The sequence below is a fragment of the Anguilla anguilla genome, chromosome 7 (genome assembly GCF_013347855.1).
Source record: "Anguilla anguilla isolate fAngAng1 chromosome 7, fAngAng1.pri, whole genome shotgun sequence".
Taxonomy (NCBI): Eukaryota; Metazoa; Chordata; class Actinopteri; order Anguilliformes; family Anguillidae; genus Anguilla; species Anguilla anguilla.
Window position 1 is genome coordinate 49,343,855 of NC_049207.1, and position 26,240 is coordinate 49,370,094.

Sequence of the window (26,240 nt, forward strand, 5' to 3'; positions counted from 1 at the left end):
AATATTTATTCGATCTATACTTAGAAGTAAATATGCCTACATGATTGCCTGAAATATCAACTGACCTTCCTTTTTGTTCGGCATACATTATTTTATTGTAAGGCCACACGAACCGCGTATGCATCTACAATTATGTCCTTATTATTTAAATATAATGCAGCAATGAATATATAGGCTGCATGCTTTTCAACCCATGGTTTCATTGGGAGATTGTCAGTTGACGTGCTCTAATGCCGTGAGTATCGTGTTTACCATTAACATCTGAGTGATATCATTTCTTGGGTGAGGAGCTGTCCAAGGTACACACTTAACCACGGCGCTGAACCAAAGACACTGAGCTGAATTAAATGACTCAATTTTTGTTAATTAATCATTTTATTGCGAATAAAAATACAATTATAACTCATCTTGCTATAATTTATCTGTGGAAGCGTAATGGGAGGATGGCTTAAAGTGGCTTTTTATAATTAAAATTTGACCCAATATCACTAAATTTGAATATCATTCAATAAAAATAAAAAATATATGAGCGCTACATTTTAAAGGGCAGTATTTTATTGGCCTATTTCTGTAGAAATAACAGAAAACGTATTAATTCTGTCAAAGTTTCTCTGGTTCAGTCACAACCTTGTGTGAAAATGTTTGTTTAATTTCCGCTGTGCTGTCAATAAAAGTGCTGCCCACAGTGGCCTTTACTGCCACAGTTAATAAGACGTAAAACATGTAATTCAATTACGTGCCTGTCTCGGCTCACTTCTTGTTTAGTCCTTCTCTCATTCTCCGTGTCTGCCATGAGATGGTGTACCTTTCCGGCATGTTTTTTTTTTCCAGGATCGGATGCTGACGATGATGCAATATTGATGCAGGCGGATTAGAAGGTTGCGCTACTGATGGGAATTAAGCAGGCCAGTAATCCATCAGCGCGCTTCATCCCCGCGAGCGCGAGCCATCTGAAACGGCGCCTTCCTTTTCGCATTTTATAACAAAACAGAGAAACGCTCGACGCCTGGTCTCTCATTTATAGTTATACGCCGAACCAAATAACAAATATTTCGATAAATTGTAATTAACTGTTCATACGTTTAGACATACATCTAAGTATTGACTGCTTATATGCAAAACATAAACTCATATATCGCTGCTGGACGTAAATGCGTAAAGTGAAATGACAACATTCCCGGAACGACACAAGGTCATATTCCAATTGTCATTTTCAACATGACCTTATCTCACAACAATGTGCTTCGAGACAAATGAAAGGCACTGTACAAACTGCCGTTGTTCATTTTATTTATTTATTACAAATAAACGAAACTAATGAGGTTTATATATGAGTGTTACAGACAGCATCGTGCTAAATTGATATCCTATGCCGAGAAATAGGTCATTTTATCGGTTAAGCTTCCTATGTTAAATATAGGTAGGGTACTGCGAATATTAATAAGTGGTAACGTTTTAAATATAGCCTATCTTTCAAATGCCAGAATTATTAATGTCTTCTGTTAAATTATTTGAATACATTAATCTCTTTTTTTCATTTCATTTGCTGCCAATCTGGTAATCCAAGTCTATATAAGGAATAAATGCAGTAATACTTGCTGTACGTAGTAATTCACTATAAAAAAACTAACCACAAGGTAAAAGGATTAAAACAAAAAAGGGCTATCAACCAAGTTAATGACCATGCGTTAGGCTAGTGCTACTGTACAGTAGCCTTCCTTTTAAAAATAGACTAACAAGTTTCATTGGGTTTCTATCCATATCGGTACTTTTTTCTAAGCCCATCCTTTGCTACCAGGTAATAGTTGCCGGGCAGTTTGGAAAATTCAGCTTTTTAAATGTATGCGTTTTATTTTTTGTTTAAACTCGACGGGAATAGAAAATATTAGGACACGACACGTTTGTTTTGCATTCTTATGCGAGAATCATCATCTTATGTTGAAAATCATTTCCATGACCTCTGGAAGAACCGACCTGAGGGTTTTCTCTTTATTCAGTTCAATTCAAGTTTATTTGCATAATAGCTCTTCTTTAAAATGTACAGGACTGAAGGTTTGGAGCTCATTTACATTTACTGCAGCATTTGGATAAGTGGAGGCTGCTGGTGTCTAAAGGTTTGACTGTGCTGGCAAGGAGTACTCTGATCTGTGTTACACTCTAAGGAGTATTCTGATCTGTGTTACTCTCTAAGGAGTACCCTGATCTGTGTTACTCTTTAAGAAGTACTCTGATCTGTGTTACTCTTTAAGGTGTACTGTGATGTGTAATACTCTCTACAGAGGGAAATGTGGCAGGCTGCACACCCACTATAGTGGAGTGGGCGTGAACTTTTCTTTCTGTCTTTCTGTATTATTCATTTCTTCATCAGATTCAGAAACTATCAAGCTGCCAGTGTTATAAATAAAGCTACTGAAAACGGTAATGACTCAAAGAAGGGCATTTCTGGGAAGCGAAAATGGTTTCCATAAATACAAGAGCGCCCACACTCAAAAATACTGAATAGCCAAATAACAGCATTACTGCGATTTGTCAACCCTCAATACATGAGGCTTAAATTACCAGTAGGCATTCATTTTTGAAGATACGGTCCCTTCCTTAAACAGAAATTATGGATGTTAATTTGTGATCATAGACTTGCAGATAAAAAAATTGCATTACTTGAAAAGAATACTGATGGTGACCGTGTAAAGCTTGGCAGATAGTCTGGCAGCATAGTACATAGTACATTCATCCACAGCCTCTGCATGTTTTTGTCCCCGCCTTCTATCATCTAGGCATAGTTTTTTAATCAGAGGGTTATGCATTAATAAAGACTGCAGATCGCACTGCACCAGATCACTGCACGTCTACAAAACAGAGCCAGGAACCCGAGTCGCTGCTACCCAGCCAACCAATTACCCTGAAAATAAAGGAGGCTAGGGTATCACCTGGGATGGAGTTACACAGGTGAGGAGCCGACTGCCTGCCATCTCCTGCCAATCACATTTATTGGAGGTGATTGGAGATCATGGAAAAGAAAAAAAAAATTTATATTCTCAGTAACCAGAAGGAAATGGCTCTCAAGAACGTCGATGGCGTACGCATTGTCATTTTGGCCACTTTTAGCCTTACCCCTTTTGTTCTGTGCCTTGATCCCTTTATACAGAACTGATATGTTTATTCAATATGAGAAGCACAACTTTTTAAAAGTTTCGTGTATAGAGACTGGCCTACACCGATGCTGACATGCCTTTGTCTCGAAACACTGCAGCTCTCTGTCACAATGTGGAGGCTTACAGTATGGGCAGGTCATATTCAGGCTACACCTCCTTGGCCTGTGTGGGCATGCAGCATTTAGGATTTCCCCAAGCCACCAGACTTGGGCCTAAAACACAGATCCCACATAAATACTCATATTTTTGGGAGAAGATCTGATTGGTGCTTTTTTCATTAAAGATTACAGTTGTTCAAGAGCATTCTAAATATTATAATGATTTCACTACCTTCCGTGGAACAACCATGGCTTGCCGTGGAGGACTATCTATAGAATAATCAATGAAAAACAATACCACAATGTTCTATGAATAACTTATATTAATGACAACTAATGACATTTTTTTTTAGATTGAACTGAAACAGAAGGAAGATCTATATTGAAAATGCTAATATTTCCTAAAACGCCAATGTTGACACATCCATATTAGATATAATTTAATCTATGAAATCTGAATCATGTAGAGTACGTTCATTCTTCCTGAAAGCGAGTAACAAAGAGACACTTCCAGAAGGATCCGCGATGAGGCCGGCCAAACAAAAGCTCTTAGCAACCTTTTAAGCCGTTTCATCACGCCGAACCCTCGCTGGGGCAGGTCACATGATCTCCGAGCCCCGTTTCGTCCAATCGGCGGGGCCGTCCTCAGATTGACATTACATCACCAGCCCCTGCAGCCCCGTCGCAGCCTACCTGACCGGTGCACTGCGGCTAATCCGCCCTAAATATTTCATTGAGGATATCGGGTTTCCGTAGCCCTGCAGTCCGGGCCTGCGGAAAGTTCTGCTCCCTCCCCCTGGATGGCAACTGGTTCCTGGGGAAAGGGAGGGAGCCCCTCCCCTCCCCTCCCTGCTGCAGAGCCTGGAGCTTGGTGGAGTCTGGAGCCTGGGGTATAGAGGAGGGCTGAGTTTGTGCAGCAGACAACAGGCCCGAAAAACCAAACAAAACCGGCACAGCGCCCGCACTCCCCGAACCCACCGCACTGCCGCACCGCAGGGAAACTGTGCTCCATGGGTCTGAGAGAGAGAGAGAGAAAGTCAACACCAGCTCCTAAAAGAAATACAAGGAAAGAAAGTCACCCCCCCCCCCCCCCAAAAACAAAAAAAACAAAAAAAAAAAAACACATTGCAGCACCTCTCTCCTGATGCTTGACAGGGGGTCCTGTACTGGCTCTGTCATTTCACGGGGGGGGGGGGGGGGGGGGGTGGGGACATTTCAAAATGAACTGTGATTAGCGATAGCAATAGTGCTATTAATATACAGTTGCTGTTGTTAAATGAATGAACAAGGTGGTTTATAAAATATGTGTGTGTGTGTGTATATATATACATGTGTTTGCTCACATTGCAATGACTGATCCAAATGATTGTGTTTGTTGCCGGGTTTAATTTTTTTGAGAGAGAGAAAAAGATCAGAGCCACATTCCAAAATGAATACTTTGCACATGACCTCACACAAAAGGAAGCCTGGATGTGAAGTATACTTTCTGGAAACTCAAGAGCAAAAAGGAAGTAACTTTAAAATATATATTGACAAATATGAATTTAAAATGTGTTCATGCTCATCACTCCCAGAAATGCTGGCTATTTGATGCTACAAATTGAAAATAAAAATGAAGCAGGATTCAATTTAAAACAGGTCCAGTTTAAAATAAGAGCTTTCAGTCAGAATCCCCGCCCAAAGAACTTCTTAGCTCCCAAATGCACCATCTATTATGTGGGAGGAGAGCGGACAGTGCGTTGGGCTGGGATCTCTGAGGTGTCCCGGGTTCATATTCACGTTCATTCACCTTGGGTCAGTTTTCCCATTTAGCTTATAAAGGATAAAGTTTGGTATGCGGCCAGAGGAAAACTGATCCTACAGCAGATTTTCCCCGACAGATCACTCAGCCACCGTGACAGATTCCCTCGTTGGAACCTCTTTTAATCACTCCCCAAAGAAGGAAAATACTCATTACATGCTTTAAATCCACATATCCTGTTTCTAGGGGAAACAAAACCGGAAGGGAGCAGATTCGCGCGTGACAGAACACGTCGGTGGAGGGGATTAAATTGCCTTATGTCCCAGAATTTATTTTTTGCAGTTCCCGATGCATTTGACGCCAGTGACATGGAACGCGGATGCTGACAGAAAACTGGAGCAGCTGTACTCTAGCTCCATCTTCTGGACGATATTGGAAATGCAAGGGCCTATGGGCTTTAGTTCGAATTAGAACCGTTCCTATTGGGCTCTGGTTTGTACTAAATGGATTTCATAATGGGTCGATTATCATCATTCATTTTTATTTTTACTTTTTGAGGGGGGGGGGGGGGGGGTAACAATCTCGGCACAATCAGCACACCAGTGAATGTAGTATATGGGGGAAATATTCACCGAATTAAATTACGGTGATCTCAATTTCACAATATCGTCCTATCGTCGGTTTTCGTCTGTTGAGCTGCCCTCTAGTGGCTGAAACTAGCAGCACTAACACTAGACCAGAATTTTTTTAATTTAATTTTTGCTGTCAGTCTGCAAATGCACATACAAAGCTGATGTTGGTACCTGCTCAGAAACACAATGAATTGTCCAATTGTTTATGGACAAGACAGACACGAAAAATGTTGTTATGGTCTATAAAAGGAAATAAATGCACTGCACAAATTACTATTTGATTTCTAGTCATTTTGCTTCTGGCTGTTCTGCAAAATTCCAAGGGCCAGCCTACTTTAGGCCAAAGCAACCACAGCCATTAGAAGACTTCCCAACACAGCCTACCAATAAAAAGACATTGCACTTCATATTTTGTACACATTTAATGCTTTTTATTAAAAAAGAAGTTATTACAGTTTATTTGTACACAACTATTTAAGAGGTTATAATCCTATAGATAGAGGGCATTTGTCATTACGACACTCATGCCCACTACATAATCACAATGCAAAGAAATGGTAGGGATGGGGGGAAAAGAAACAAGCGGAGAAGAAAGTGTGGGAGGGTGAAGAGAGAGGGGGGGGGCGAGAAATAGACTCGGGACGGATTCAAACCGCCCTTTAAATTTCTCAAGTATCACGCACAAACGAGGAACCGAATAAAGACTGCTAACGTAACGTTGCTATTGTCGTGTCCGAAACTGCACGCCCCGCGGTAAAGAAGCAAAACAAACGGACAGAACTTAGCGTCAGCCCTGTTCGGTTCGCTTGCACTTGCACCATCCGAACAGCAACGCGAAGCCGCAAGCTCCGGAGCTGCTGGCGGAAGACGGAAATTTATCTTCCCGTTGCTAAGAGACAAGAGGCAACCAGCCACAGCCAGTAGGCTGAACTGTACATTGCTCGCGCTGTCCCTGACTTCGTGCGAGCGCGTGTGCGTGTTAAAATACAGAGGTTACACTCACTTGCACCCATCGTCTTGTAATACGTGATGGAGACACAAGCCATGTGTATTAAAACTGGGTCACATCCTCAGGGAGAAAAGCCTGTTGTTACCTTTTTTTGTAGGTATGAATAAAAATCCTGGAACAGAAGAAATGTAATTTTTTCAGCCTTTTAATTACTTTATTAAAGTTACAAGGGAAGCACATTTATTTTAAATTTCCTTCAGAATTTTGGATGCCTGGTCATTTATTACTTGACATGAGGGTTAAAAACAAACAAGGTTGATAAAGGTTATAAATATTCCTCATGTCAGTGTGGTTCAGGAGGGGGAGTGGAGGGGGGGGTGCAGGGAACACAACATAAAACCACTGACTTCATTTTTCTACACAGATTGTCCCACATTGTTGTTGTCATGTGCTGCTACCATAGCAACAGAGTGTGGTTGAGAGGCAGGCGGCCATTGTGGCTCTTTTCCACGAGACACTGGTGTATGCAGGTCAACAAGCTTCGCCCATAGCCTAAAAGAAAGGGAAAATTAAGAAACCCCAGCGCTTGGGTCTCTCTCTTCTGTGCAAGACTGCCTCCCCCTTGCACTGCATGTGCCTTCCAATGAATAAACACAAGCATGTTAACACACAGCCGCATTTTTAATTATTTTCTTAATTTGACTGGAATACAATACTGCATAAATTTGAAGAAATAAAGATATAAAAACTGGCAAAAAAAACCAAAACAAAACAAAAAAACTTAAAAAAGTAATAATTCAAGTGTACTCATACGGTACAATATAGATGAACCACCACTACCCGTCTTATAACAACGGTGTCCATTAAATATTAGATTTTTTAAATTTGTTAAAATAGCCCCTTTTCCTACCATGAATAGACAGACAGCTCGGGGTAAAGGGTAAGCTGACTCGGACAAACTGAAGAGACCCGAGCAACAGCGGCCAGCTGCACCTGCCCCATCTCAGGAAGCAGAGTCAGGCCACTCTGTTTGGCATTAAATCGACGGGTCGACCTGGTCCTGATCCGAAAATCTGAGGCCACGGCTGGAAAATCCAGCCACCTTTAACGGCCAGACCTCAAGAGAATACTGAAAAAAAGAAAAAGTAAAAAAAAAAATTAAAAAAAAAAAAAAAAAAAAACAAGGTTAATCCTTTATCCCAGTGTGGCATTGATCACATATTACAGGTTTATCTTTCCATCTCTGCATTTGCATGAAGACGATCTTACGCACTCTGTTGTTACGCTATAATCCTTAAACGCAATTCTCTGTTAATCTGTGTCCCAAAATAAAAATTTTAAAAAAGCAACCTATGTGAACTCAGAGATCGGTTGACCTGTACAAGTCTGCTGAATTTGCATAAAGGGACAAGCAGGGATGTACACATCTTTGGAATATCTTTTTAATCCACAGAATAGACTAACTGAAATCAAACACCTTTTTTTCCCCCATTAGCTCAAACAAAGCTATTTCTATGAGTAATAAAACCATACTTTTTTTTAAACTGAATTCACCACCCAGCAAACTAACTATCCCTACGTAAGTCAAACACCTATTTATATAGTTTAGCACAAGCGATAGGCAAGTTGAGAAGTTCGACGAGTTTTACGAGGACCCCGCAGAGATTCCCCACCGCGATTCCCGCCTTCTAGTGAAGAAGAACCGAGCAAAACCAACACGCGCTACGTACGCACCTCTAACCCCGAGAGAGAAGCCACACAAGCGGAAGCGTCTCTTAAATATTATCATATTAGCTCAACGAAGCCCTACACAACTTCACTTCTGTATCATGCCACAGTGTACAAAAGGATGTTCTGAAGAAGAAAGAAAAAGAAAAAGAAAAAAGTTCTCTGGAAACTGATGGGGATATAAAATGAAGGGGGGGGTACAGGCAGACTTTTTAAATTTCTCTTTTCATGAAACAAAATGTCATCTTAAAAAATAATAATTGTGCTTTATGGATACGGACAGTGTCCAGCGCCCCTGGCAGCACTCTGTGTGGTTATTTAAAGGGGAATAACGCGCCCCCACAGACACGAGGGGGAGGGGGATGCTGCGCAGTCACGCGACCGGACGCTCCGCTGCGCAGCTCGTCCTGCGGGCTGCCGGTCGCCAGGGCGATGGTACGCCACGGGTTTCGGAGACCGGACGTTTCTCCCCGCTCTTTCATTTCGGGGAGGAGAGACCCTGCGACACCCTGAACGGCTGCTGGAGCTCAGAGAGCAAGGGGAGAGAAATCGGGGGGAGGAACTCGGACAGGAACTTTGTTCAAAAATATTCACCGGGATTCCACACGCGTGTAGCTTCTAATAGCATGAGTCAGCAGGTGTGCTGTACTGAAAACCACTGTCTATGGTGAGAGGGAGTTTGGAAAACTATTCTCCGGTGAGTATCAGCGGATCAAGCACGCTGGCCTGGTATTCAGAAACAACATCCCCTTTAACGTTTCGACGTCCGCCTGCTGGTCCCCTAATTCAAGCGGGAAACGCGGGCGGTTGGACAGGATGGCGGGTGGTGGACGTGCCACGACAGGCGGCGGTTTGGCGGTCCGATCCAGAGGAAGGCCAAAACGCGATAATGGCACGAAACAACCACTCAGATTTCCGCCGCCCGTTTCGGTATCTGTAACAATCCACAAACTTAAAGAGGGAAGAAAACCAGCCGCCAAAAAAAGAAAAACAGCCGCGGAGAGAGGCCAACGCTGAGTGGGTAGTAACGATCGGCGAGTGGACCAGACGGCGTTTCACATATCCAATCAAGTTTCAACACTCTCTTTTGTCATATAAAGGAAAATAGAGAGGGGGGAAAAAAACTTTAAAAGGGGGCTAAAGGAGTGGGAACTTTCCGGTCGCAGCCCAAACGCGAGTACAGCGTTTCCACGGCGACGGGTCACATGGTGAAGAGTCGAGCTTCCCCTCGGCCTCCCCGTCAGGAGGGGCCCTCCATTTTGTTCTAGAAGTTTAGTCGCACGTGAGTACGGTAGACCGGGTGGAAGGGGGGGGGGGGATGATCACATGCATTCGAGCTATGCAGCTACCAAAGTGGAATGTGGGGAGATGTTGTGTGCCTTAAAGTGGGGGGGGGGGGGGTGGGGGGGGCAGGAAGAGAAATGACCGAGAGGTGAAGAACATCTAAGAGGGTGAGATATACACCGACGCTATATCCATAAAAATCCTTGTTTTTTTTTTGTTTTTTTGTTTTCGTTTTTTAGTAATAAAAAAAAACAGAAAAAACAAAATCGCCCTGTTTAAATATGAATATTTTAAGTCTGCTTCTCATGGTTAGGAAATCACATAGTCTCTGTGGTTACGGGGTGACTCTATATACTACAATTCCATATCCTGCGCTTCGTCTTCCGAAAAATCCGACATGGAGCTTTCTGACGAGGAGTCCCCGGCTCCCTCCTCCTGCTCCTTCAGCGCCTCCTCTGTTGCATATTTCTGAATGTACTCTGCAGAGAGAGAGAGAGAAAGAGACAGAGAGAGAGGAAGAGACAGAGAGAGAGACAGAGAAAGAGAGAGAGAAAGAGAGAGAGAGAAAGAGAGAGAGGAAGAGAGAAAGAGACAGAGAGAGAGGAAGAGACAGAGAGAGAGACAGAGAAAGAGAGAGAGAAAGAGAGAGAGAGAAAGAGAGAGAGGAAGAGAGAAAGAGACAGAGAGAGAGAGAGAGAGGACACACAAATACCGCACTGAGAAGAGCTGCACCTGTTCAACATGGCAGTGCACGGCTAAAATACAGACACACATGCATACACACACACACACGTGCACACTGACGAATACACACACGCACTTTCTCTCTATGTCTCACTCGCACTTGCACATGCACATACACACGTGCATGTGTAAGCACACACGCGCACACAGTGTCTGACTCAGACCAAGAGTCGGGGCAGAAGACAGACACAGACAGATACATGCACTCCCCGGGGAAATGACACCACAGAGACTCAGCCCATGTCACAGGGGCCCACAGCAGCAGCCAATCAGAGCCCGGCTGCAAGAGAAGGGCTCTCAGTTTACCCACTCAAAATACGGCTTGTGTCGCAGGGACTTGTAGGCAACAGCCAATCAGAGTTTACCCACACAGAGCCAACCCGTGACACACTGTGACATCAGTCCTCAGAGCACTGTGCCCATATCCATGAGGACTGTTTCATTCTATTACTAAACTCCTTTTCACTTTTTGTTCTTTTATAACTGGCAGCCTTCAAAAGGTCATCGTCAACTTCTAATACTGGTCAGGAATACCAACTGCAACTCCTAAAAGCACTTCTGCACCATCAGAACACAGCTTGCCCCGCACCACATGGTGTATAACATACAGTGAGCTCCATAATGTTCAGGAAAAATACTTTTTTTTTTGGCTCAGTACTCCACAATTTTAGATCTGTAATCAGCTCACCAGTGCTCCCGTTCTTCTAAATAATGTCACAAACAGTTGATTTTGATTAGCATAAGGTTTGGCCTCTGTCTCTGACCGTTTTAACTTCTCATTTCTCAGCCTCATAATGGCTTCTTCATTGGCACGACTCTGGTCCTCACATTGACAAACGCCAATAACGGACTCCAAAGGCAATCAAAAGGCTGGAAACCAAGCCTAGATACTGAAAGCTCTCTAATACCTGCACTAAGTAAGAAACTGAACACACCTGACTATTCAGAAACACCTGAGACACCATTTGTCCCCACCTGAGAACGTACACTTTATCCACAAGCGCATTGTTTGATTACAAATGTAAAATTGTGGAGAACAGAGCCAAAACAAGAAAAAAAATATATATATTAGTCCCAAACATTATGGGGCTCACTGAATATTACAAAGAGGATGAATCCCTCACAGTCATCAAAGCCTTTGGGACAAAACCCATATAAAATACTCCACTTACAAGACTAAATCTCCAACGAGAACCTAACCGTGTCAGGATAACGAGCCTCAGCTCTCCGCCGGTTTATTTTTAGAGGTCAGCAACGAAACGCTCGCTGACTACGGTCGCGTAAATAAGACGCTCGTTCGGAACGCGATTAAACACGGGTAAATAAGAGAGGTTTCCGCGCGTCGCCTCACCTTTAATTTTCTGCTTGTACTCCTCGGGCCGGTGGAGGTACATGGCGGCCGCGTCTCCGTTCAGCGGGTCTATGGGGTTGGGGTAGGCCAGCAGCTGGGGCAGGAACGACTCAAAGATGTTGGTGAGATCTGCCCCAGAGACAAACGGAACACACACAAACACAAAAAATTTCATAAATTTAGCACAATCATAAGTTTCACAACGCCCATTTTAATCGCCGTAAAGGATGTGCAGCGAAAGTACGGGTCACGGTTAAAAGCTTTTTTTTTTGTAGGCCCAAAATTCTCCGGGTAGGCCCCTGGCGCACATTGCTCGAGCCTGTGACAGGGGGCGCAGTACCGCAGGTCCCAGCTGGGTGTCACTGTTGAGCACACCCAATCAATCCAGCATTTCAGACAATAGAACTGCCACGAGTTCAGTTTGCTTTTCCAAGCGGTCAGGGAATCACTACTCAGTCCCCGCCCCCAATGTTGGTTCCAGTGGGGGGTACCTGTTTATTAAAAAAATATAACTATTGTGAAACACCGTGCGACAAGCCGTTTGCAAATGCTGCCATGCAAAATAAGCATGGACTAGTTCATCGATTCTGAACTGTGGGTTAGGTACTCAGGCACAAGCGACAACCGAATAATTTAATACCCTCAGATCCTCCCCTAATTCAGACTGTGATTGATTTTGTAGGTCAAGATGTAGGTTTCGCAGGTGGATCTGGTTAAAATTCCATCTATCAGCGCGCTCGCCGCACGGTTCTGCAGCGATTTAAATTCACATGAAGAAATACCTGATGAAATCTGACGCTTGACAACTGTAATATATCTTGTGGTGAAAAAAAACACACACACACACACACACACTGCCTTCGCAGAGCAGCGCGGAGACAAAAAAACACCGCCCCCACAGTAAATGGGGTGAATATTGCACAAGCACGTGGTGCTAGACATGGAGGTTTATATATAGAATACTATTACAACACAACTGCAAAATTCAGCAGCGAACGATAGGCTACGCGCTACCACTCAACCCAAAGCAACAACCGACGCTGATACCGAAGAACGTTTGCGGCGTTTCGGACGGCGAGGCGACAGTGGTCCCCCACCGTCGGGCCTGCCCTACGTGTTTTCGCGAGACGGCGTTGTGTACAGTAGAGGACGGAAAAAGGGAGCCTGCCACTCTCCAAGGCGGAACGGGCAGCGGGGAAGGAGGCGCTAATCGTTAGCGGAGCGGGCCGTCTGTCAAGGAAAACAGAGCTGTTTTTCCGACCTTGACCACTCAAGGCATTAACTCGTTAGCGTTAGCAGAAAGTAAGAGGATTAGACGCTGCTGCCCGTGTAGAGGGCCAGGGTAACAGAGAGCTGCTGTGGCTGCTCTCGCTTTCTGTGTCCCACACTTAGTCCCTCTCTCTCACCCTCTCTCTCCCTCCCTCCCTCACTCACTTAGTCCCTCTTTCTCGCATTCCCTCGCTCAGTCTGTTTCTCTCGCTCCATCTGTTCTCTCTCTCCCCAACTTCGTCTCTCTTTCTCTCTCCCTCCGTCGATCAGTCCCTCTTTCTCTCCATCTCCCTTGCTCAATCTCTCTCTCTCTGTCTCCTTCGTTCATCTTACTCTTTCTCAGTCCCTCTTTCTGTTCATCTCTCTCTCAGTCCCCTTTTCTCCATCTCTCTCCCTCGTTATGTCTCTGTCCATCCCTCTGTCCGTCTCTTTCTCAGACCCAATCAGATGCAGCACTGTACCTGTCCCACACCCAGCCTACACCAGACCGCCCTCCTTCTCCCAGAACAAACCAACTCACCGTACAACGCAGTCCACGTCTGGTTGATTACATCTAGACACACGGTTCCTGACCTGAAAGAGAATGGCACAGAGAAGCTGAACCTGAGAACGCTATTCAACATCACCCCCAGCTGGTCTAGACACACAGCCAAAGGCAAAGTCATCACTTCCTTTTTTGTGATCAGCTTTGGACAGTGAGTTAACCAATCACCATTAATCATTTTTTATCTCAACATTAACGATCTCAATGCTCTCTTCTGCCCCAGACACCGGTAACCTGACACATCATATTACTTGGCTAAGTGGTATTATCTAACATGACAACGACAACATTTATATGTACAATTCCACTGACATTGTACAATGTACAATGTACAATCACAACCATTACAACAGCCGAGTACCAGAATAGGGGAGTCAGGAAATCCAGCCAGTACACAAAGACAAATGTTCAACTTACGCTTCGTCGATGTTCGGATGAAAAATTTTATTCATGAACCCTGCAAGAGATTACAGACACAGAAGTTATTTATACCAATGGCGCAGCCTGGAGCAAATTAGTTTCAAGATTTCTTTTATTTATGGTTGCGGCAAAGTACAAAAATTGACTTAAACAATAAACTGAAAAATAACACTTCACTAATGGAAGGAAAGGAGAAGACAGTGAGAAAAGTACACCTAAAAGAAAGGTGCAGACTAACTGATTATATTAATACTAAAACTGAGGTCTGACTAGCTACCATCTCTCAAGCACACATTTATTTTTATTGACAGCTGGGAAACTGGCAAGGCTTCTTCAGCAAAACACGATCTCCAATGCATATAAACTGCTGCATTTTGAATACGTCTTCCTTGCGTTTCGTAATTATAGAGAACACCGCTGACAGAAGTGCTCTGTCCACAGCGCGTAGTTGCTGTTGTTGCGTCTGCTCTTTGGACACGTTAAGCACATCTTCATTCCCTCCCCAGTGATGGTGCTGGTGACAGGTGTCTGGGGTCTACGGGGGCCTGCCCCGTTGGCCCGAATTAGTTCACATGGACCAACGGCCGGATTACAGGAGCACTCTGACCCCCCTCCTCTAAGCAGATATCACCGGTCTGGCACTGCCGGGCGGTTCGGCCCGTCTCCGGGGTAACCGTGCGCCAGGGCGGCAGCGGAGTCGCCATCGGCCGCGATTCGACCGCGCGGGCCGAAAGCCTCCCCGCTAATCTCCGCCAGGGCCAAGGGGATTACCGGCATCGGCGAGGGCGCGTCCGACTTCTAATAACACCGAACAGCGCCCGATGCACCAGGCCCTGGGGTCAGCTCTAACGCCCCCCCCCAGCAGGATTACTGTCTAACCACGGCCCAGCACAAAGGGCGATTCCCCTACTGCTGGGGAGGCAATCTCAAGTCCACGGGGGCCTGCAGGACTGTGTGCTTTCTTTTCAACCAGCAGCCAGTTTACGCTTTCGGAAGCACGGCTTGTGGAGTCTTCAGTCAGTCGATGAGTAAAAGTAATCGCTAACAGCTAAAACGCACCAAAAACCAGCAGAAACTCCACCCACGCCCCCAGGGCTGGTGTCTAAGTTCTCCAGTCTAGAGCAGGGGGGTCCCAAACTGTGCGCCTGGGACCCACTAGGGGGGTGTGGGAGGAGCTGAGAGGGGTTACGAGGTCATGAGACAAAAATAACTCCAAGTACTCGAAGTCTATTCTAAGACTTCCCCATGGACATTCACACCAGTGATTAATCTCCCTACTCACTCAACTGAACTCTGAACGTGCCAATACACTTCAGTTCAATAAGTGAACCTGTTGTGCGACAGTCTACGCTTACATGGGGCCACAGGAAAGCTATCTGTCCATTTAGCGGGTCATGGGCCCAGAAAGATTGGGGAAAGACTGGCAAAGAGAAAAGACAGGATTAATCATGGCAGACACGGAGACGTTAGAGAGATCTGTGAGAGTACCTATGGATGGAGATTTGAAAGGGTATTTGTCCGGCAGATCTACTCGGACCTTCCACACTCCCCCTTCGTACGGTGCTGGGGAGACAAACACAGGGTTACACAGGTCACATGTGTGTGTGGGGGGAGTGGGGGGGGGGGTCCTTATTGACAGGTGACGGGGGGGGCTGGGCCCTGATTGACAGGTGGCTGCGGGACGGCGTCAGAGACCAGGCGACGACAGGTCGAAATCATCGGCAGGGCTGAAAACACACCTACACACCGGGGACTCAAACCCGGCTCGCAGGGCCTGCAGTACCGCTGGCCTTCATTCCTCCCCTCCAATCAGGGACTGATTTAAACCTGATGCACCAGGTGAGCGTAAACTCCGGCCAATCAGTGACTTTATTGGACTATGGACCAGCAGTACTACCAGCCTTGAGGCCCAGATATGAGTCTCCCTGCTACAGATGATCTGTTCCGGTAACCAGTCAATTCCACTTTATTTAAAGAAATTCTAACTGAAATGCAGTTCATCCGATGGAGAAATCCTCACAGAACATAAAGGGCACTTTTCAATCCATAAACTAAATTTCAATTCATTTCCTGAATTTAATCAGAACTCATAGCTACCGCAGTTAGCTCCATATTCTTATATGTGCATGCACACACACACACACAACCACACACACACGTACATACATGCATACACACACGTGCACACGTACACACACATATAATAAATATACAGATATATAAATACACAAGGATTTTTTGGAGGGGGGCTAACCCCTGCATAATACAAAGGTGCCTGAAAGACTTCCTTTTCATGGCTAAAATTAGAGCAGCGTTTTCAACAGCTGTGCAGGAAGACAACTCAAGAGCCCTTTCCTCTTGCTCAGCAACACCCCCCCCCCCCCCCCCCCCCCACCCCCCGACCCCCCCAACCCAGGAGCCCTGCTCCACCCATCCCGCAGGCCTCGCCGTCTGCCCCTGCAAACAGAGTTCCCCGCCCACCCACACCCCGCCCCCCCCCGCCCCCAACCCGTTTTTCACCCCTGACAAACGAGCTTGACGAGTTTCTGTCAGTCTCACCCATCCGCACTGAAACCCAGCCATGCTTTCTGCCCACTGCGATAACGTTACATTCACACGCTTCCTGGATCGGGTGACACGGATTTGTTTTGACTGCGAGAAATCGGATTGTATGTTCATTGTTTTTTCCTGTGCTAATTTCACAAAGACAAAGGTCCCATATTACAGGTGTGAGATGAAATATAAAGAAACTGACTGGAAATCACGCAAAAATGGGTTCAAAGAGCTCCCCAGAGGACCCTGTGAAGCTGGAGCACTCGTCCTGGGTACAGTGACCACCCCCCCGCCCCCCCCCCCCCCCAATTAAGAACAATCTAGACCATGCCAGTGTTACATAGGGTGACACACATTTAACCACAGTGTCACCCAAGGAGAAGGGGTTAGAGTCAGAAGGATAATCACTCCTCATACCACAACAGTGACCCCTCTGGTGGCTGGGGGAACTGCAGTATGTCTGGGCCAGCCGCGCAGTGACCTGAGCAGCGACCTGCGCAGCTGGGCAGACGGACTGCAGGTGGCGGAGAGGCAGCGGCAGGTAGTACGTTTCGGAGAGCGGCAGGCACACACAATAGGCCGCCAAACTCAATCAGGATGGAGCCGCAAAACCAAACAGCTTTCAAATACAATAAAAACTACAACCAACAACACATTCGGAGGCAATAATAGGGCATTTAAAAAACTGAAAAAGAAAAAGAAAAAAAAAAACAAACACAATGGCACACCGCCAGCATTTTAGCTAATTGTTTTTAGCTGAAACCTTGGCAAACCAACTCTAAACATGCTCATTACAGTGATAATAACATTGATTCACATCCTGCTAGATCTTCTTGCATTTCATGGCTGACAGTTCCAGACGAGTCTTTCAGAGTGAGGAAGCAAAAGGAATTTAAAAAGTAAAATAAGGAACATATGAGAATAAAAATACACTTACTTCCTTGTGGTCCGTAAAACTTCACTACGAATTCGTTGAGTCCACTCAAGATTGTGACTTCATGTTTACTTTCAATACTGAGAGAAGGTTAAGGATGGAATCTGCACGCACCTGTAGCCTGTTTCATTCTGTTCATCCTGTTAACATTTGAATAAATGCCCTTTGATGCAAATTTAGCAGAGGCTAAAACAATAGAAAACTGCATACTAATTTCAAGCTTTCGATTATCTAGCTTTACATCACATGCATTGTGGTTTGCACATATTAAAAGTAACTGGCTGAAACTGGAAACTTTGCGAGACTGCGTTTATCAGTACTTCAAATACAGGAACCTATCTGACCCAAGCACAGTGACATAAGAAGAAGAAGTGACATAAACAGGAAACCGTCTGCGTGTGTCTGTGTGTGTGTGGGGGGGGGGGGCTGACTGCTGCCCCATACTGCATGAGTGACCTTAACATCGCCCAGGGAGGAAGGGTTCTCGTCGACAGGTTACTCCCATGCTTTTCTGCACAAGAGCTCCCCCTCTGTTCAGACGGGGAACAGCGTGAGACACAACCTCTCACAGTACGCTCGGTTGTTTTTCTTCTCTTTTAACCGAAAAGCCTCCCATCCGTGACTCATCCTTCAGTCCTTACTGCAAATTCTTGCCATAGCTTGTCATTCTACCGTCCCTGAAATGCTGCCCTCAGGGAAAAGCGCTACCAGGTCAGAATGCTGGGTTTTCTGTGTGAGCTGCAGGTTCGAACGGGAGGACGGTCCAGGCTGCTAACAGCGTGCTCCAAAATCAGCTGAGCTAGACCAGGGTAAGCAAGCACCACAAATCACCTTTCCAGGCCACAAACCTGGTGACCCTGTGACTGTAACTCCCTAATCCACAGCAGAGGCTCCTTTACCTGGCCCTGCGTCTCGTTCTGTCACCAAGGGGAGCGGAGACCAGGAGCTAAGAGCAGGAAGACTGATCAATATCCCACTGAGCCCAAGAGCACCTAAATCAGCCTTCAACCAGTCGGACTGTAAATCACAGGATTTTATAAACTTCATTTTATCTCTCTATCACACACACACAAAAACCCACACAAACAACCCTCCCCCAATACACACACACCCCTCGCTTATCCCCCTGCCCTGCCCTCCCCCAACCACACACACACATACACACACTATTGGGAAACAGCCACCGCTCTTCCAACAGCGGGCAGTCCTACTATAGATGAACGACAAAGTTCCTTTTCAGCTGTAAACAGCACAACCCCACACCCATCGTACAAAGCCCAAGCAAAACAAAGACAAGCCAATTCCATTTAGCCAACAATTTATACAGTAGCCAGCTTCTCCTGCTGAAAACCATACAGCGCTGTAACAACCAAAGCACTCTAGTGTAAACAAAAGCTTTGAGAGTCATGTGAGGAATATTACAGCCCTGCTTTTGCCAAAGGGTGTGGTTATAACTACACATTCTGGCTTCAGTGGTTCAAAATAAAGAAGTGCTTTTAGAATAGGCCATAAATATTTTAATATTGAATACATCTGCTCTTTAATTCACCCCAAACACTTGATTTACTGTATTCAACCACATGTTTATCTTCCGTGACTGGTCTGTGCGATAAATAAAAACGTAGTATGGAACAAATGATGAAACAAGTGTATTTGATCCCCTCGTCTTGTAAAAAAAAAGCTTTGGAAAAACTTCAATCCAAATACGCAATCAGTATGAGATCAGTACGCGATCTGGAAGTCTTTGTTAAGCATTCAGTAAGCAAACAGTAGATGACAAGCAAACAATCAGCAAGAGATCAGTCAGAGATCAGTCAGCGATCAGTAGGCAATCAGTAAAAGATCAGTCAAAGGTCAGTAAACAAACAGTACGAGAACAGTCAGCAATCAGTTATGGGTAAGGGATCAGTCAGTTCTCGGTAAGCGATCAGGCAGTTCTCAGTAAGGGATCAGCAGCCTCGCGTTCCCATTCTCAGGTCTCATCTCTCGGCTCCAGGGCCTTTGGGTCGCAGAGTCGCGCTCGCGGTCCTGTTCACGACGGGGGCGGAGCTTAGGCAGCCGGAGGAGCGGATTGGGAGAAGGCCCCCGCTGTCGGGGGGGGGGGGGGGGGGGGGGAGCTGGCGGCCGATCAGAATTCCAGCAGGCCGGCAACAAGAGAGCTCTCATTCAGCGGGGCCCGGGGCCCTTATTTGCATTCGCACAGTCTGGGAGGCCAAAGAGGCACTGCTCTGCCGACGGCACCAAAAGCACAGCAAACACCGAGGGCTTGGGCTCGCAGCCAAGAGACCCCCCCCCCCCACCACGCTCTCGCTCAGTCTTTCTCCCGTTCTCCCTTTCTTTCGCCCTCCCTCACCCTCCATTTTCATCTCTCCCTCTTCCCCTCTCACCCTCACCTTCCGTTTCCCTCTCTCCCCCCACCCTCTAAATTTCACACGTCTCCCCTCTCTCTTTCTCTAGCTCTCCCTGCTCTTGCGTTCTCTCCCTCTCTCTTTCCCCCTCTCTCTCTCTCTCTCTCTCTCTCTCTCTCGCATGCGGGGGTGCAGTCGCGTGACCCGTGGCCGTTAGCCTATCATTAGCTGCTGCTGTCAGGCAGTCATTTCTGACACCACAGTGGGAAAGCCAAGAGACTCACAGCGCGGACGCGAAAGCCACCAGGTTTGGCAACGTTGAAACCCCAAAATACCCCACCCACTGCACACCATCACACATGAAACCACTGAGCTGGGGAACACGTTTCCAAATACCCCCCCAAAAAAAAGAATAAAGGATCTGGTAGTGGATCTGAGGGGAGATTAAAGTGAAACTCATGACTGGAGTGCCAGAAGTTGCAGCCTCTTTCCCTGGCTCTGATATCAAAGCCCTGGATTTACACTTCGATAAATAAAAGCGTCCCAACTGACTTCCACTGACACAAAGCTATCAGCCCAACGAAAGAACTCCACGCCGGCGCCATTTCATAAAGCTGAACGCCTGAGAGCCCCCCCCCCCCACATTTACCCAATCAGCTTCAGAGCAAACAAGCCTAATCAAAGGGAATTCCTATTCTGAATGGAGAGCTTTTAACAATGCGCCTATTTAACCCTTTGAAGAGTATGTTTTCTGGAATGTTTTTTCAAAATTCTACATCAGTGTTCTAGAACTCCATTGCTTTCAGTTACCAGTGGTGATTGTGACATCAGAATTAGAAGGTTCAGTTAAGAACATTCTAATCACATGTTTGTGACCTCACGCCTTAAAGGGAGACGTGACCCCTTTGTGTTTGTTTATGGTTATGGTATTGTTCCCGGCTCTAAACGTTGTGTAATTTACAGACTTGTCACTATGCCCCCGGACAGACACATCTGGTATGTGAGATTATGGACTTCCCACGAAACCCAGTAATCTGCCGTCTTTCTTTAGATCTCGGTCTCGAGCGGTTTGCGCCGTAAGCCTGCGCTCCTCACCGCCGGAGACCGGAGCCGTTCATCGGAATGAGTCGACAGCGCTTTCCTATGGGCGTGCGCTGGAGGGCACGCGTTCTGCCGTTATTCTGAACCCGCAGAATTGGGGTAGACAAAACGTGCTCCGTCCCTGCGAAATCTGGGACGAGCGTCCCGCGAACGCACGGCGAACGCACGGCAAACGACCGGCGGCGGCGCTCTCCCGCTGACGAGCCGCGGCAGCTGCCGCCTTTCTCCGGGGCCGCGACAGCTCCCCCGCAAAGGGTTAAAAACGACAGGGGATTTATTTTTAGCCGCAGAGATCTGACAGCGCCAGCTCGGGCAACAGAGACACGAGACGAACAGGAAGCACCGCAAACGCTGGACGAGGTCCACGAGAGAGAGAGAGGAAGTCCGTCTCCGTGTCCAGCGACCGCGCTCGACGCTGAGCAAACGCTCGCTACGCGCCAAACTCCGCGTCACATTTCAATATCTTGAATTGCGATAATTAATCGCCTAGCTCTGTCAACTGAAGCTCACCCCTACTGTCAACAACGCAGTAAAATGTCCAGGGTTAATTAAACTCTATCAGAGTACAATAGGGGCCATATGTACTCTGTTTATTTAACACTGAACATTTCTGAGTAAGGGTTAAAGGACATCATGAGGTGAAGGCAAAAAAAACAGTCAACACAAACTTTCGCTCCTGGAGAAAAAACAAAACACCTGCGTTCCAGTGTTCCATGACCCCATTATGATTCTTGCAAGTGAACGTTACTGAAACTGGAGAATATTTGCTACTACAAAACCAATGAAGTTGGGGCTATGACACAGAACTCTACAGTGCTCCCATTTTAGGAACACTTGCTCCTGAAAATCGATGTGCACTAACTGGAAAAATAATTTAGGAGCACATCTACGAATTGGGGTGCATTAGGGTGCTGCTAAATTTTTCAACTTAGGAGAACGTGTGCTCCTTGGGAAAACAGTTAGCGTAGAGCCCTGTGACACCCAATCAGGGAAGGGCAGGGTCGACTGTACTCCACCCCCTAAGAGGCCCAGTTTAACAGGGTTCCAACACCACTTGTAATTAAAAATGATTTAAAATGTTGGGAACATGGGAAATGTGGTTTGGGTGCTGGTTCCTGGTGAAACGGCAAACAGGCTCAGCCATAGGCAAGTAATAAGGAACGGCAGTGAATAAGGAACCTGAGGTGAATCCTTGTGGTGTAAGGAGTCATCTGCCATCAGCAGAACTGCCCTTTTTAACAACTTGCACTGACCTATGACCCTGTGACCCCACGACCCCATGACCGTACAAGCCCTACCAACCATCTGGCTTCATCACCCTTGCAGACCAGGAACCGAATGTTCCACCCACTGAGCGCCCCGCTGGACTTTACCTCGTTGGCCGACTGTAGGGCCGCTCTACTGAACACACCAGAGCTCACGAGTGGACCATCCGTTCATAGTTAATACACAAAACCTGACTGGAAAAACGCAAAATTAATTAATGTATAATTTGCAAATGAACGGCATTAACTGGCAGAACTATATCAAGCTGTTATCTGCCAGTTAGTTTTCATTAAGAGTGAGTTAGTGTTGTCCTCTCCCAGGCAAATTCATCTTTTAGTCAGAATTTCTCCATGTACTGAGAGATAGCCTTCCCTAACATGCCCGTTTGGGCCAAACAGCAGTGTGAATTTAGCGCTGTGTTCAGGACCACCCTTAAGTGAGTGGTGACCGCACTCCTGAGCACCGCACTGCGGCTAAGGGGCGGTCTTCAGCACAAACCCGGGCCACCCGAGCGAAAAATATCTCAGGCCAGAAAGAAAACATGTTCGTTTCCAGAAAGGCTAAAATCCGTTAACGGGCACAAAAAGGAACCCTCTCTTTAAAAAAGCCGCGAGACGGCGTGTCCGCCGTTAGGGAGGAGCTGCGGGACGCGGCGGTACGAAAGAGGCTCGGCTCGAGGGCCGGGACGGGCCGGGCCGGCTCAGCGGAAAGCGGAGGAATTCGTACGGCGCGACTCGCCGCGGAAAAAACTTCTCACGTCAAAAGAAAGAAAAAAAAAGAAAAACAACACCCCGACGGTTTCTCCGCGTTTCATCATCTTTCTGCGCTGCCTTTCAACGTCAGGGGGAGAAAAAAAGAGAAAAAGGAAACACAGATGAATCAGAGGCTGGCGTCTTTACAGAGCGATGGTTCTGACGCTCTGAACGGAACGACATGCGGACGTTAAAGAGATTAACGTCGCCGCGCCGTGGAGCCGGGCGCGAGGGTTCGTAAGGCGCGTACGATGAAAGCCCCCCCCCCCCCCCCCCCCCGTCAGACTGATCTCTGTGCCGGATTATCCGCTGCCTGTCCGCCCGTCCAGAATTATATACGACAGAATTTTCTGTCACTTCTTTTCACACTTCTGCGCTGAGTGTGTGTGTGTGTGTGTGTGGTCGTATGTGCACGCAGGTGTGTATGCATGCATGCGTCTACATTCACAAAGTAATGGTGTATCCCCAGTGGAACCCAGTGGAGACAGTTTTTTTTTACGGTTTCTCTGTGACTCAATGCCACAGCCACACCAGTACTAGCCTTATCTGCAGGGCCCACTAAACAGGGGCCACTCACTGGGGCCGCTAAACAGGGGCCGCTCATAGGGGCCACTCGTTGGGGCCCGCTAGACAAGAGCTACGAAACAGGAGCCTGCAAACGGGACAGGACAAATCTCCTTCCTAAAAAGAACACGCCTTAATCACCCCCATTATGTCACAGACAAATATCTAAGCCCTTCTGCAGCACATCTCATTATGTGCCTGCTACCTGTACCAGACTCCAGGTAAGCCTCCTCTTTGTCACTCTGGTCTTAGCGAAGGCCCGGTGGGTCAGCGGCGCAGATTAAACAGGGACGTGTCAGAGCGTCGACTCAAACCCCAGCACAGACTCCTTCTAGGAAAGGATGCGACTGTGGGAAGATATTTCAGACAACCTCCACGGCTGCACTGTTTCAAAAAGGACTTCACGGCCATAGTTGCATGCTGTCGTAGGCCAGTCGAGATAGTCACTGTGAAAAAGGATGACTTTCTGGGGGGGGGGCAGACTGAACGCATTGAATGCACCGAATGTTGCATGTGGGCTGTCGTTTGCATCACATTTGGGGCCCCCCGTGAAATCAAAGGCAGGAAGTGAGACTGTGTTCAGCTTTGGGGAGAGAGGTGCAGCGACTTTCAGGGGATGCTACACCGATACAGCCAGATCCGCTAACCTGCTACAATGCCTCGCTTTAAAAGCACAAGGCTTTCCAGCCCGTGGCTACACAACATGGATGAAGGTTTAACACTGAAAAATCCTGTCAGTTTCCTAACCCAGCCTTTGTCTTCCTTCCCAATTGATATCATCATTTTTTATTATCAATGATAATAATAGGCCAAATTTATCTTCGTGTGATCAATTTGATCTTTGTGATCTCAAAGCGCTTTTACAGTGACACTCCCAGCCCCCACCAATGCGCAGCTCCTACCTGGCTGAAGCGAGGCGGCCATTTTGTGCCAGAAGGCTCACCACACATCATTAGGCTATCAGCCCTGTGCTGATAAATGTGCTCACTTAACAGGCAGAAGGCCGAGGACGCTCATTACCGCCAGAGGTCTAAAGAGGGCGCGCGCATATTCGCTGGAGTCCGTGGAACGCCGCGGTTCTTTTGGGGGGCAAGGCGGATTTTGCCGAATAGCTGTGCTCCTTCGTAACAGAGCCATAAGGGTTCAGCCTGTGTTTTCACCATGGATTTGCAACATTCAAGGCCCATCGATGCTCTGGTGAACAGCATCACAATTTGTATGTGATCTTAATGACCTTTAGAAAGCCAAATCATTTCACAGCCTGCTAATAACGGGCTCACAAAATGATTGCCATCACCACTGCTCACGAATGAGCTGCTCACATAGACAACAAAGGGAAAACAAGATTCAAGCGCACTGTGTTATCCTATGGATAACACACAGTCACTCAGGGTGAATCACTTGGTGGTATGGCTGAATAAAGATGCCTTTCTCTGGGCTGCTGGGGGGTCCAATCCTGGCCTACTGACCCAGGATCCAGACTGTACCGGTGTGAACCATGACAGCAGGGTGTATGATTGGTTGTTGCACTCTCAAATCAACAAAAGCTGTTAAAGCAATGAGATGGGCCTACAGACCTGATGGGACATTACAGATTTTGGCACAGAAATTGGTTAAAAAAAAAAAATGTTTTTCTTTGATCCAATCGAGAGAAATATTAGAATTGAGAGGCAAACAGGAAGAGCATGTGGACGAGGAGAGAGGGGCAACCTCTCTCCCTCTATTGCTCCATCTCTCCCTCCCTCTCTCCTTCAGCAGCTGTTTGCCATTCTGTTTGCTTCCTTAGCCTGGGGGGGAGGGGGGGGGCGTGTCCAAACTGACCTCCCCCTGCACCCCCCTAGTCCCTTATCTGGAACACATAGAGAGCACAGGGATTTGGGGGGGAGGGGGCAGACTGGAGGAAAACGACCACGCCCAAATGGAATATGAGGGGGGGGGGGGGGGGGTCCTCCCTGTCCTGGCCCCACCCATGGCACAGACCTTTTGCGCTGGCATTAATAGCCCATCCACTCCCCACCCCCAGGGGACGAATCGCTAAAAGTCTTTTGCACAAAGATTTCAGAAAGGTCTCGGTAGTGAAAAATACAAGTTTGCACGCACGGCAAACATGGTAAGGGTTCTACAGACAGCACCACCCCCTTGAATATTTCATAAAAGGGGGTCTTTCTTTCAGTTCAACAGGAGTCTTTCCACTGCATTACGAATCGAGTGGCCCAGTCTGAGTGACACTGGCGTGCTGGGGGGTGGTGCGCAAAAGCGTGGAAATGTCGCAATATTCCCTAAACGCGTATCGAAGGAGCCAGGTCCCACGACTGCTCGGACCTCAGCCACCTCAGCGAAACGCACTCCATTACCGCCGTCTTTCGTTTGCCTCGGTCCCGGGAGCGGGCCGCGGCGGCGGCGGCCCGACCCACGAGCCCTCAGAGAGGAGAGGCCTCCGTCCGGTTCATTACTCTCCGGGAGCTTCGGGATAATCCCCCGCCACTCATCCCGGCCGCGTCAGCCTGGCCTCTGGACTCGAGCCGGACGAGCGGCCTCTCCCGAGCCACAGGGTCGTTCCGTCCCATCCAGCCCCAACCCGCTTTACATACGGGGCCGGGGGGGCGGGGTCAGAGAGGATTTGAATATAAATGGAAATGAACGACTTCCTGTCTTTGAAACCTGCCCTCTACGCGATGGCGAATCGCTCAGGTCACTAGTTTTTTTTTTTTTTTTGGAAGTGATGAAGTTCCTAGAAACTCAGGTTGAGCGTGTTATGAGTGAGTGAATGAATTAATGAATGACTGACGGCAGCTAGGCGTGGCCACGCG

General features: G+C 47.0%; 1 protein-coding gene across 1 annotated transcript in view; it reads right to left on the bottom strand.

The window, feature by feature from the left end:
• Positions 1–6,030: 6,030 nt before the first annotated feature.
• Positions 6,031–26,240, bottom strand: part of ube2h (ubiquitin-conjugating enzyme E2H (UBC8 homolog, yeast)) — a 31,476-nt gene continuing 11,266 nt past the window's right edge. Inside the window, exons 2-7 of the mRNA XM_035425757.1 lie at positions 17,403–17,479; positions 15,401–15,475; positions 13,910–13,949; positions 13,469–13,521; positions 11,680–11,808; positions 6,031–10,063 (exon numbers count right to left, since the gene is read on the bottom strand). Coding sequence (XP_035281648.1) covers positions 9,939–10,063; positions 11,680–11,808; positions 13,469–13,521; positions 13,910–13,949; positions 15,401–15,475; positions 17,403–17,479 — 499 coding nt within the window. The 3' untranslated portion in view covers positions 6,031–9,938. The remainder of the gene's footprint in view (positions 10,064–11,679; positions 11,809–13,468; positions 13,522–13,909; positions 13,950–15,400; positions 15,476–17,402; positions 17,480–26,240) is intronic.